The sequence below is a fragment of a genome, unplaced genomic scaffold (genome assembly GCF_019419815.1).
Source record: "Pyrus x bretschneideri cultivar Hongxiangsu unplaced genomic scaffold, Pyrus_bretschneideri_v1 Contig290, whole genome shotgun sequence".
Taxonomy (NCBI): Eukaryota; Viridiplantae; Streptophyta; class Magnoliopsida; order Rosales; family Rosaceae; genus Pyrus; species Pyrus x bretschneideri.
In genome coordinates this window covers 18644-32094 of record NW_025999602.1, presented here as the reverse complement: position 1 = coordinate 32094, position 13451 = coordinate 18644, and the positions used below count along the sequence as shown (strand labels likewise).

General features: G+C 38.8%; 1 protein-coding gene and 1 pseudogene across 1 annotated transcript; both read right to left on the bottom strand.

Moving 5' to 3' along the window:
* Positions 1 to 404: 404 nt before the first annotated feature.
* LOC103929782 (auxin-responsive protein IAA14) lies at positions 405 to 3308 on the bottom strand. Its single transcript, XM_009339019.3, has 5 exons — positions 2842 to 3308; positions 2247 to 2482; positions 1558 to 1693; positions 1345 to 1406; positions 405 to 728 (listed from the first exon to the last, which is right to left on the bottom strand). The coding sequence occupies exons 1-5, from the start codon at positions 3102 to 3104 to the stop codon at positions 691 to 693; spliced, it is 735 nt and encodes a 244-aa protein (XP_009337294.3). The 5' UTR covers positions 3105 to 3308; the 3' UTR covers positions 405 to 690.
* Positions 3309 to 10825: 7517 nt separating this feature from the next.
* On the bottom strand, positions 10826 to 10936 carry LOC125479536 (annotated as a pseudogene).
* Positions 10937 to 13451: the final 2515 nt, after the last annotated feature.

The following is a 13451-nucleotide window of genomic DNA, read 5'->3' as shown; positions in this document are numbered from 1 at the left end:
AATGGGAGAGAGAGAAAAGAGACAACATACAGACTTGTGATTTGCATTATCTTGAAAAGATAAGTGCTACATAAATGTTGGCCCAAATCAAATGTTAGTGATCCCATAAAATTCAATGAAAAATATTAATCAACATATAAATTATGGAACACCAACCACGTTCACTTAACATCGTACATCCACTAGCCAGATACAGATATCTTTTATTATCAGAATTTATAATTAAACCAATGGAATATAAATTAAAGGCCATGAATATGAAAGCTCCCATCAACATGCACATGGCCTTGTTCCCTTCCCTCACTTGCCTCAGAGAAAAATTATTACAAGATCAATACAAATCCCCCACATTATTGAATTGAATACATGAAAGGAAATTAATCAAGAATCTTTTGGTGGAAAAATAATATAAAAAAAGGTAGCATTAATTTAAAGGAATAAAACACACAACAACTATGACAACGAGTCCAACACCAAAAAAATAATTGGGTAATTATAAAGAAATCCAATAGCAATAAACGAGGCAGCAGATCAGCAGACCACTAGGTTAAGTTTATTGCTTCTTGTCCATTACAAATGTCCAGCATCTTTACTATCTATATACCATCACCACATAAAAATACAGACACATCCAAAGAACACACGCTGCAGCTCTCTCTCCATCGATCCATTTTCTCTTGAGGATCGAGCTCAGCTTCTGCCCTTGCATTTCTCCATAGCTTTTGGGGCTGAAAGTAACCGAAAGAAAATACCATCAGAATATAGGGAGAATTTTCTATAAAATGATATTTGAACCTAATTAATATTGAAATTCGAACCTAATTAAGACTTCTCACTTACAAATAAAGGGAATATATGGATGAATAAAGTTAAGTTTTCTAATTCAGCCATGTTCAAAGAGAGGCAAACCAGGTGGCAAACAGACTTGCGTGAGCAGGAAATGGGGTGCAACACGAAGTGATGTGGTTTGAGGAACCCCAGACTTAGTTGCAGATTTGGTGATTGAGGATAGTTAAGGTTCTGATTGCTCTTCTACCTACTATGAGGTATTGGTGACTCTTTTTTTCCTTTGATTTCACGTTGAAAGCTCCGGCAAGTTTTTTTCTTTTTTTCTTTTTTTGTTTTTGTTTCAAGGATCACTTTAATTTAAACTTGATATTCTTGTGTACGGTATTTCCTATCATTTTAATGAATTTCATACTTTCTATGAAAAAAAAATGTAAAGTTTTCTATCAAATTAATTAAAGAGTTAAAAATACAGACATATATAGGCAAATTACAAAGACCATCCTATCAGAAAACAATAAATTAGCCTAGAAGACAGAACTTTACATGGGTACTTACCAAGTCCAATTGCTTCTGATCCTTTCATTATTCGCAAGCGCTTGCATGAATCAACGAACATCCTGCATACAAATTAAGTTGAAATATATTTGTCAATTAAGTGTATCAACTTTATTATTTGAAAACGAGAATGTTAATTAATTGAACTTTATTCTTTTTTCTGTAATTATTATTTCGTTTAGGGTTTGTATACAAATAAGATCATATTCTTACCCCCATGGAACATCACCCACGAGCATCCAATCACCATCCTTATCTTCATAGGTCGGCACATACTCAGAACTGTTAAGAAGATCCATCAACTTGCTCTCATTCATGAAGTCTATCATTCCTTGGGTCCCATAGTAACCTTCAGTCAAATATTATATATGATAAGTAATTAATTATTTAATAAAATTTTGTAATATTACAGTGACAATTAACAAGCTAGGTTGTAATGATCCTGTACCAACTTCTATTTCACACCTGACTTTAGTCCAATTTGTTAGAACAGCCTAATGTGCTAGCTACCTCTCTAAACCAAGTTTTAATTTTGTTTCCCACAATTTAGATAAGATTAATATATTATAGGGTTATATATTATCGTTTGGGTCGAAAGAAGAAAAAAAAACTAAGACTAATTTTGGCATAAAAAATTGTTAATAATTCTAAACTTCTTCAAGATCTAAAACAAGGTAGTACTACAATTTCTAAAGGAACAAGTTAAACATGCAGACGACATAATTTTTTAAAGTTTTTCCCTTGTCAATTTATTAGATTCATTTTTTTGTATACTTTTCTTAGTAATTAAATTTGTTTTTGGGTTTAATATTAGTTCTCAGTGTATTAAGAATGAACCTCTTATGTTATTGTGAGTCCAAGAGATAAAAGAACTAGTTGAATTATGTATAGTGTCAACTTACCGGTGGTGAAGGAACTGAACATCTTGCTTAAGGCATTAGAGAGCTCTTGGTAGCTCTTGTACATCTTCAAATCCACCTTACGGAGATATGGAGCGCCATCCATGCAAACCTTCACAAACGCAGCGCTGCAGCCACCGCCGCCGCTTGCCTTCTCAGTTTTTTCGTCGCTGGTGTTCTTTTGCGACATTATGTTCTTTCGGTATGATCGAACTGGTGGCCAACCCACAACTTGTGCCCTGAAAATAATGGCTTAAATTTAATTAATTAATTACCCCAATATATATATATATATATATATATATTTTTGTCTGACAATCATCTTATACTAGTGCATACAAAAATTTAGGAAAAGCCCTAATTACTGTTTAAAATTTGTTTAAAATTTAAAACACTATCCAAGATACCAAAGAAAAGAAAAAAAGAAACATAGAAACATAATTTTGCAATATGTATGAGCCTACTTTAGAAAGAAAATTGGGTTACACAGAAGACGGCGGATCCTCTATTGATACCTTGTGCTTACAAGCAGAACTGCTTCCTTTCAGACTTTTAACTAAAACCAGAGAAAAAAAGGACAATAGAGACTCCCACTTACTTGGCTGGAGGCTTTGATGGATCTTTTGTGCAAGAAAGAAGGTTGTTTTTGTCCTTGGAAGCAATATTTTTTACATTGTCATTCAGATCTTCCTTGGACTGAAGGTTGAGCTTGAGATCAACTGTCTCCGAGAACCCTCTCTTTCCTGTAGTCTTGGCAGTCTCCGGCTCGGCCACAGTAGTAGTACCGCCACCGGGAAGCCCTAGGCACAGCTCAGTCTCTCGGAGGTTCAGATCACGCTCAACTCCAAGCATGCTCGTCATCTTCCGGCTAACAAGAAAATAGAGATTTTGAAGAAAGTGCTTTAATAAAAAGCCTGTGAGGATCTCTAAGCTTGCGTTTATATTGGTGGTGATGTGTAGAGCGGCTTTCGCTGCTGCTTCTTCTTTCTTCTGTCTTGTTGCGTTGTTGTGTTGGTTTTGAGCTAGGAGAGAGGGAGACCCCCCACACAATAATATAACTGCGTGGGACGCTTGTGTCTGTGTTTGTATGTGTAGGTATGTCAGATCGAGTTTCTGATGGTATGATGGTTTGACACGTGGAGGGTTTGGGGTCGTTGATGTTGTGGAGTTGTTCTGAAGGCTTGATGGCAATCATTTGCCTACGGGGTTAGATTTGGAGGTAGTGGCTAATACGGCTCTCGCTTTTTTAACATTGTTGATCCTTTAAGCTAGCTAGCTGTTTGTTGTTTTGGTTTGAGAGTTAAACGTCAAAAGCATTGGGAGGCAGCGGTCAGATAATTAAATTCACTTGCAATCCGAATAGAGTTACAATTTTTTTTTCCTCCTTTTTAAAAACCATTATCATTTTTTCTGGAATGACCTCAAAACGAAATGTTTATCCAATAAATGTTGGAGTAGAATCTAAACGAAATTTGAATGGTTTTTATGTTCGTATACACTGACTTCTTGATTCCAGCCTCGCCATTTGCATGTAACTAAAGGGTCTTCATCTCTTACGCATTTAAGAATCAAGCTTAGAATGTGGCACATGGGATCAAATGAAGTTTTAATTTGAAATGTCCTTCGGGGCTTAGGTCGCGGCCGAAATTTTGGTTGATTGGCCACGGATGCACTGTTCGGTAAGCAAATCCGTTCACTAACGCAAGTAAAGCGAACCATCCAGTGGACGTAATTTTGGTAGAACGGTCATAGATGCACTGTTTTGTAAGTGAACTTGTTCACTGACGCATGTAAGTGAATCTACCCACAACACGAACGCAAATGAATCCATCTATGGACACGAATCTGTCCACATATATGTCCACAGAAGCAAGTAATTGTCACGGATGCAACTGAATCTATCAATGAACGCAACTCAGTAAGTTGGGCCACAAGAGATTTTTCAATATGACCATCATACGAGGTGGTACGCTATGTATCCCTATATAAATGGTGGGTTATGTGCGTTAAAAGGTTAATAATTTAAAAATTAAAAATTTCCACCACTTGCATAAAAGCACATGGTTTACTATCCGTATTCTCATCACAACTAAAAATTTCTCTTGGACCACAGGCACAAACGCACTCCTCATTGGTCTACATGAAGAATGCCAGAGTTTGGTCAAAACAATTATATCTTATATTAAGTTAATTGAATTATTATCGAGTCATATCACCTCTAGTCTATATATGAAAATTTTTAAGCTAACAAGGGTTATTATATACCGCGATCATAATCGGACCATCATTTCGAGAATCTCAATCCGTCTACTATTATATAATAATATCAGATTTGGATAAAAATGTTATCGATTAAGAGGTCTCAAATTCTAACCTTCCATCTCTTGTTGATAAAAAGAAAATAAAATAAAATCTAAAGAACTATAGGTATCGCTAAAGAAGTTGAGTTTCTACTATAAAACCAACTGACAATATGGAGAGTAGCTCAGCTATTTATAAGCACATACAGATCCCTCATCTCATCGATGTGAGATTCATTCTCAACATGCCTCCTCATGTGTGGCGAATTTTGAAACCTAATATGTGGACAACACAACTTGTGTGATGTTGAGCATGTGTGGCCGTTGAGCTTCACAAGTGGACAACATGCTCTAATACCATGAAGAAAGTTGAGGTTCCACTATAAAAAGAATTGGCAATATAGAGAGTAGCCAAACTTACTTATAAGTCAATGCAAGGTCTCGCTTCTCATTAATGTGAAATTCATTCTCAACACAACCATTCATGTGTTGCGAATTTTCAAGTCTAACACGTGGAAACACAACAAGGTCAAGTGGAGCATGTGTGACCGTTTGGCTTCACATGTGGGACAACCTGCTCTGATACCATGAACAAAGTTCAGGTTCCACCATAAAACCAATTGGCAATATAGGGAGTAGCCCAACTACTTATAAGTACATGCAAGGTCCCTCATCTCATCAATGTCGGATTCAGTCTCAACACGCCTCTTCATGTGTGGCGAATTTTCAAGCCTAACATGTAGATGACACAACTTAGGTGTCAGTTCCCTATCAACCATGTCCAGCTTATAGCTATTGCTTAGAAGGCCTTAAGGTTGCCCTTAAGAAAGAAGTTTTATGATATGCAGTTTAACGAGTTGCAAGAATTAGTGATTGCTACTACCAAGTATGAGAAACTATTGTTGGAGGAACGACAAGTAAAGCACTCATCTAAGGTGCCTTCTTTCTACAAAAGCAAAGCTACCATTCACCAAGTGGAGTTTGAAGGAGAGCCAAAAGAGAATAATGGCCATGAAGGAGAGAGAATGGACGTGTGGATGGCAAAGATGACTACCCCTTTCAAACCTTTGACCATAAAGGTTTTAGTACAGCCAGTTAAGGACCAGAAAGTGGTCACGAATGATGATGGATTTGTCCCCATGAAACCCCATAAGTACCCAAGTTATTCCTTTGACTTAACTAGGGCAACAAAAATCTATGAAAAATTGGTGCGAGCAAGAGTAATTGTGCCCGACAAAACCAAAACGCTGGCTAAGCCCGAGGAATTAAGGGGAAAGAAATATTGCAAGATGCACTACACCTTCAACCACTCTATTCCAATTGTGTCTAGTTTGGAGACTGGAAACAAGACCTCATTATTAAAGGAAAGTTGTTGCTGGAGAAATCGCAAGCCAACATGATGATTGACACTGACCTTTTTCCAGAAGTCCTAATAAATATGATCAACCTGACATGGGTTAAGAAAAGGAAATGCAAAGCCACTTGGGAGGTAAAGGCAGAAAGGAGGCAAGTTGATAAGCCAACTGAAGGGGTTATCAAGTTGCCCGATAAACCCAAAGCAACCATAATCAAAGGAGTATTTTTGTGTAGTCGATGCCAATGTGAATGTGAGCTCGAGGTCCCGGCGACAGGAGCTGATCAAAATAATAGACAAAGAAGAGCAAAAACCTCATTGAAACATCATGCAGGCAGATAAAAGGGAAACATCTAGGAATATTTTCCAACAGTTGGGACGAGACTCTCAACCAAAAAGCTTGTCAGAAATGTTCAGGAATTACGAAGCTTCTGAAGAGGTGGATGACAGAAAGGCCAAGATGCCAAGATGGGTGGATGTGAGGCCACCCCAACCAAGCTATACCGGTGAAGATGTTAGAGTAAAAGGGAAGACCGTGAATCCAATCACAAAGAAGAATCATGCCCGACTCAAGCATAAATGGTATGTGGTTGGAAAGGATGGGAGACCCGTTAAAGAAATGGGAACATAAAGCCCACATGAACTCATTGAAAGTCCCCACTACCTCAGAAATCTTTGAGAATGTAAAGTTTAAGAAAGTACCCATGAGGGAAGAAATTAACTCCATTGGAAAACTAAGAAGGAGGTGGAGAGGGCTAATAGTAAGACCGAAGGGGAAGAATACCATGTGCTGCAGAACCCCCATCCTGGGAAATATAGAATCTTAAGAAGACCTCAAGAGGATATGGTGGTGATGCCAACCCCAAGATTGAGCCTGGAACCAATATGCTTTGAAACCATCTCACCTAAGAGCGGATTGTCTGCACCATTGTTGGTTGATACTCTCTGTAAGGTTCCAGAACAAATGGCAAACTTGAAATAACCCGAGAAGAGATGGTGCCCAAGTTGATGCTGCCCGCAGAAGCAAAAGCTTGGTTAAATGAATACATAAACCACCTTGGGGGCAAGAATGAGAACTTATCTAGACCTAGCAACTTCCACGTAAACATGACATATGTTTTATCTGCCATGTTTTGTGCTGAACATGATTAACCTACCACAATGGAGGGTGACTATTTAGCAACAGAATCTATGATGGCACATGTTAGTATCGAATGGGCTGGAAAAGAAGGGTCGGGCATAATAGATTTGCCCAAGCCCACAAAGAGAGAGCCCGAGAATGTACACGAACATGATGGTCTTCAGTCGCCCGAATTTGGCCATGACCAACCATCTTAAGCCCATTTATGTAATTGCTCATTTGGAGGGAATGCCCTTCAAGAGGGTCTTGATTGATAGTGGAGCTGCAGTCAACGTGTTGCCTTACAAGTAAATGAAGATGGTGTACAGAAGTGAAGAGGATCTCATCCCCACAAATATTACAGTTTTCAGTTTCTCTAGAGCCATCACCAAAACTCATGGGATATTACTTTAGAGGTTGACTTGGGTTCTAAGCAGATTATGTTAGCTTTCTTCGTTGTGGACAGTACTTCCACTTACGAAACTTTACTGGGCAGGGATTAGATTCATCAGAGTCTCTCTGTGCCATCTACCTTACAGCAACAAGTGGCTGTCTACCATTAAAAGAGGGAAGCAAGACCTAGATTTTGGGAGATAGTAGAGACCGAATCACGGCCATTCCTATAGCCAATGTGGCAGAAGCCAACTTTTACAATCCCAGTGTTAGGATTCTTCAATGTTCAAGAGCTGATAGAACGGCCACCCGACTAAGGTGATGGCTCAGAAGCTTCTAAAATAAGGGTTATCTCTTACAAGGGAAGAATGGGATTGGCCTCAGATCATCACAATTCCCCAACACCAGTAATGTCAGAACAAAAAAGAAAGGACCAAATGGTTGCAGTCAGGTCCTTAATAAAAAAACTGTTGGTGTATGGGAAAAAGAGAAAACAAGAATGAGAGAACTCAACCGAGGAAGAAAAAGATTGAAACGGAGAGAATTCTAACAGCAGATAAGTAAAGAAGAATTTTTTGGGAAAGAGTTAGAAGCAGCCATCCAAATGGCTGAATGTATATATAACTTGGATGGGCTAGAGGATTTGCTTGAGAATCCAGAGTTAGTTGAATTCTTGTGCACAAAACCTGACAAGCCACACCAGAAGTACAAGACCCCTTGGAGACCATTGATTTGGGAACTAAGGAAGATACAAGGCCTATCCAGATCAGTGGTTCATTAGAATAGGAGGATCAGGCAAAAATAGTCAGCCTTCTACACGAGTTCAAAGACTATTTTGCTTGGCATTACACTAAAATGCCAAGTGTAGATTCAACCTTAGTAGAACATAGAATGCTGATAAGTCTCATTTTGCATGCATTTATATCTTCCTTATTTGGCGTCTTTGTGATGTTTTTGGATTAAACTAGTTGCATTTTACATTATTTGGTGTTAGTGTGCAGCCAAGTGTGTATTTGGATCAATGGGAAGGCAAATGAAGTAAAAACATTCCTTTTGGTAGCTGAGCATTATTCTAAACGTGGAGAGGATTCTAGGGAGTTAATTTGAAGTCCAAATGAAGAATCTAGGAAACATTTGGCTGCTGGAATTTCAGGAAAATATGTGGAAGTGTTAAGTGGTGAAATTCGACCATGTTGGGTGATTCTAAACAAGGCAAAAACATTGAAGTCAGATTATGTGGTTCTAACACCAAAACATGCATTCACATGCATGTTCACAACTTGGCCGTGCATTCCATTACCTGTCCAGCTCCCTTTTGCACCAAAAACATCCACTCTCATTAATTAAACCATTCAGCCACTTTTACACCAACATCTCATGCCCATGCCGTGCTTTCATACCCTTTCCAGATTTGTACAACCAATTCCAGGTTGTCCAATTCATCTTTGCAGACATCCACTTCATCTTTGCAGACATCCACATGCATCTCAATTAAATAAACCACATGCTTGCATGTTTCCTTTGTGCCGTGCATCCATCATTCCAGAAATCCACTAATCCCATCATCTTCCAGCACTAAAACAACTCATCTTTGCATTTCCAGCTCAGATTATGCCATTCCTGCTCCCTTATGCACTTCCAAACCCTTGTGCCGTGCATGCCTTTACAGTTCCAGCTCCATGCTTAAATGTTGGCAGCCACATTCCCCTCCTATAAAACTATGCACACTTCACACGACAAAGGGTTCTCCTTGGTTTTAATTCCATCATTCCATTATTCACACACATAGCCGCTCCATTCCCACTCCATTTCTGTCCATTTCTGTCCCATTGGCAGAAACCATTCAACCATAGCCGATCTACCTTCATTTACATCACACTTGGAGAACCAACACCGAAGGCCACTCTTCAAGGAATTCAACATCAGTTTTGCTTCAAGGGTTTCTTCTTCTTAATTCTATGTTCACTCATGTTATATATTTTTATGTCAAACCTTTTGTAAACATGAAGTGTAACTAAGCTCTCTCTAGGGATTCGATGTAGCCTTGCAAAGTTTGCCATGTAGTTAATTCAGAATTCTCAGTTAGTCTATCTATTTCTTGTTTCATTCTCTGATTTAATTGTGACTTAATGTGTTGATTTTAATGCTTGATCATCATTTGAATTAACCACAGGTTGTTTAGCCAAGATTAAAGCACACATCATGCATAATCTTGGTGGATATGTGAATGAATGAAGGGAATGTTTTGCAAACATCCTGCCGAGTGTTCCCTTTGGTTTTATGAAAGTTTCTTGTGCACTACATAGTCTTGATTAGAAACCAAAGTTGCACATCACAATTAGGCTCATGATTAGAGACATTTGATCAAATCCACACATCATATGGTTGATCAAATCCAAGTGAAACAAACTCAAGAAATAAGTAGATGACTGAGTATAAACTGATTTAACAAACATGGACTTTGATTAGCAATGGTGAAATCGAATCCCTAGCTTCATCACCATTGGTACTATCCCATTTTATTAGTGTTGATTCATTTAGTTGTGTTTACTTCATTTTCTTATGCTTTCAAGTTACAACAACCAATCTGCCTACATTGATTAGTTTTATTTCTCTAGTAAGAGTTCTTGCAAAACAAGTGATTATATAGGTCCAATTAGTCCCTGTGGATTCGACACCCTTACTTGTGCCATTATACTAAACATATTTTAGCATCTAGGAAGGAATTACAACAACAAAAATGGCGCCGTTGCCGGGGACTGATTTCAGTCCCTTGTACTTGCTTGTTTGCTATTTAAACTTTGTTCTTTTCATTGTAGGTAGATTCTTGATTTTCATTCAAACTTGTGTTACTTTGTTTCAGGTAGTATATGTCAAATAGACTTGTTGAGTTAGGCCAAAGAATTGAACGGTTAAAGGGCAACACTTTGGACAACTTTGTGCCATCAAGTTCCTCCATTATCCGTGAAGAAGAGGAAGAGATTTCACCTAGTTCAACAAGTAAAGGATCTGAGCACTTTAATTGGGAAAGAGAAGAAGAGATGGCGGGCAACCAAGATGAGCTTCGAGCTTTGGAGGACTTTGCTCAACCAATCATACCAAATTCACCTTCATGCATCTTGCTGCCCACAGAAGCTAGAAACTATGATCTTAAATCTTCACATTTCCATATGTTTCCCTCTTTTTATGGCTTACCTAATGAAGACCCTTTAGCTCATATTAAAGAGTTTTACAATGTTGTGAGTGGTTTGCCTTTGCAGGGAGTAAGTGAAGCAAATTTGAGGATGAGAGTGTTTCCTTACACCTTGAAAGATAGGGCCAAGAGTTGGTTGATGACTCTAACACCAGGTTCCCTCACCACATGGGATGCCGTGGCTAAGAAGTTCTTGGAGAAGTTCTTTTCCACTCAAAAGACAGCCACATTAAGGGGACAAATCTTCAACTTCAAACAAGATGATGGAGAACCTTTCAATGAGTGTTGGGAGCGCTTTAAAGGCATTTTGCTGCAATGTCCACACCATGGGTTACCTTTTCACTTACAAATGCAAATTTTCTATGATGGACTAACCCAAACATGTCAATCAACTGTTGATAATGCAGCAGGTGGAGCTTTGAAGAAAAAGAATGCTCAAGAGTCATATAACATTTATGAGATGTTGGGGTCTAATGCTTAACACAAAGATTTAAGGGGTAAGAAAGTTGGAGTCTATGAAACAAGCTCTAATCATGAGCTTTTGTTGCAGGTAGCTAACCTAGAAAGGAAGCTTGAATCCGTGCTCAACATGGTGCCAAAAGAAAATGAAGTGTGTGCCATTTGCAACATACCAAGCCATCCTACTCATCAATGTCCATCTAGGGAGGCTTATCCCGAGTATGTCCAAGAGCATGTGAACCTCATGAATTCTTACAATCAAAGGCCAAGGAATGATGTGTATTCCAATACATATAACTCAAGTTGGAGAGATCATCCCAACCTTTCATGGAACAACAATCAAGTTAGATACGGTTAAGTTGTTAGCCCAAAATACCTTGCAATTCCAACATTCCACAAATAGCACTCTCCAACAACATTCGGCGGCTCTAACCAAAATGGAGACACAATTGGGACAGATTGCAGATGCCTTGAACCAAAGAGAGGTTGGGAAGTTTCCAAGCTAACCCGTGATACTCCAAAGGAACCAAGAGTAAGCCAAAGCAATCACTACACTTAGAAGTGGTAAGATTATTGATAATAGAGTTGGCAATGAAGTTACTAAAGAATTTGATCATGTGAATGCAGGGGTTACTCAAGGAGAAAATGAGAAACCAAATGAGAAACCAAGCCATGCTACTTCCTCATTTGAAGCACCAAATCTTCACAAGGCCGAGAAACCATACACTCCACCAATACCATTCCCTGGAAGACTTGCCAAGAGCAAGCAGGATAAGTCATTTAAGGAAATTTTTGATACACTAAGCAAAGTGAATGTTAACTTACCTTTGCTTGATGTCATTAGGAACATGCCGGCATATGAAAAGTTCTTCAAGGAGTTAAACAGCCACAAAAGGAAGTATGGACCACATGAGAAGGTAGTGGTGTCCAAGAATGTGAGTGCAGTTTTGCAAAGAAAACTTCCACCAAAGCTCAAGGATCCAGGAAGTTTCTCTATCAACATCACCATAGGGGACAAGAAAGTAGAGAAGGCGATGCTTGATTTGGGTGCTAGCATCAACTTAATGCCTTATTCCGTGTACCTTCAACTAGGTTTGGGAGATTTGAAAGCCACCACCATCTCATTACAACTTGCAGACAGATCCGTGAAATATCCAAGAGGTATAGTAGAAGATATTCTAGTTCAAGTTGATAAACTAATCTTGCCTGCAGATTTTGTAGTGTTGGACATAGAAGAAGCTCCTATACATGACCGAGAGTTGCCTATCTTGCTTGGGAGACCTTTTATGGCCACGGCCAAGACCATCATTGATGTGCAAAATGGACTCCTCACTATGACAGTGTTAGGAGAGACAGTTCAATTCAAAGTGTTTGAATCTCTTTCTCATCCTTCTTCATCTCTTGATTGTTATGCCATTGATGTGCTTGATTTACTTGCTTTATCTAAGTTCTTGCAGGCACAATCTAATGAACCATTACAAACTGTTTTGAGCCAATCTCAAGATGAGTTTGATGAAGAAGATGCACTCATGGAAGAGGTAGCTGCCTTGGAAGCATTGGCACCGTATCCTTTGAATGTTTCACCTCTTTTAGAGCCTTTAGAATCATCAATGTCACATCTAACTCCTTCTACTGTTAAGGCACCAAAACTTGAACTTAAACCACTTCCACCACATCTAAAATATGCATATCTAGCTGAATTTGAAACTCTTCCTGTTATCATAGCTTCTGACCTCACCCCAAATGAAGAAGATAAACTAATTAGGGTGTTAAAAGAGTTCAAATCAGCTTTTGGTTGGTCTATTGCAGATATCAAGGGAATAAGCCCTACCATGTGCATGCATAGGATTCTTTTGGAGGAAGGAGCAAAGTCAACCCGTGAACCACAAAGAAGGCTCAATCCACACATGAAGGAAGTTGTTAGGAATGAGGTGTTGAAATTGTTAGATGTGGGGATCATATATCCCATTTCTGATAGCAAATGGGTGAGTGCTATTCAAGTGGTACCTAAGAAGGTGGGAATCACAGTGATGAGGAATGAAAACAATGAGCTTGTGCCGACAAAGCCCACGGCTAGTTGGCGTGTTTACACCGATTATAGGAAGTTGAATTCTAGCACTGGAAAAGATTACTTTCCTATGCCTTTCATAGATCAAATGCTTGAGAGATTGGCAGGTTACTCACACTATTGTTTTCTTGATGGTTACTCAGGTTACAATCAGATTGCAATTGCTCCGGAGGATCAAGAGAAAACTACCTTTACTTGCCCCTTTGGCACATTTGCATATAGGAGAATGCCTTTTGGACTTTGCAATGCTTCAGCAACATTCCAAAGATGCATGTTGGCCATCTTTTCTGACATGGTAGAAAGATTCATTGAGGTATTTAT

Bases quoted from the DNA above. Each gene is read 5' to 3' on its own strand.
- LOC103929782 (XM_009339019.3), bottom strand. From the start codon at position 3,104: ATGACGAGCATGCTTGGAGTTGAGCGTGATCTGAACCTCCGAGAGACT. The intron at 2,483-2,841 runs GTAAGTGGGAGT...CATTATTTTCAG, and splicing joins CCATCAAAGCCTCCAGCCAA to GGCACAAGTTGTGGGTTGGC. The intron at 729-1,344 runs GTAAGTACCCAT...GGTTACTTTCAG, and splicing joins ATCAGAAGCAATTGGACTTG to CCCCAAAAGCTATGGAGAAA.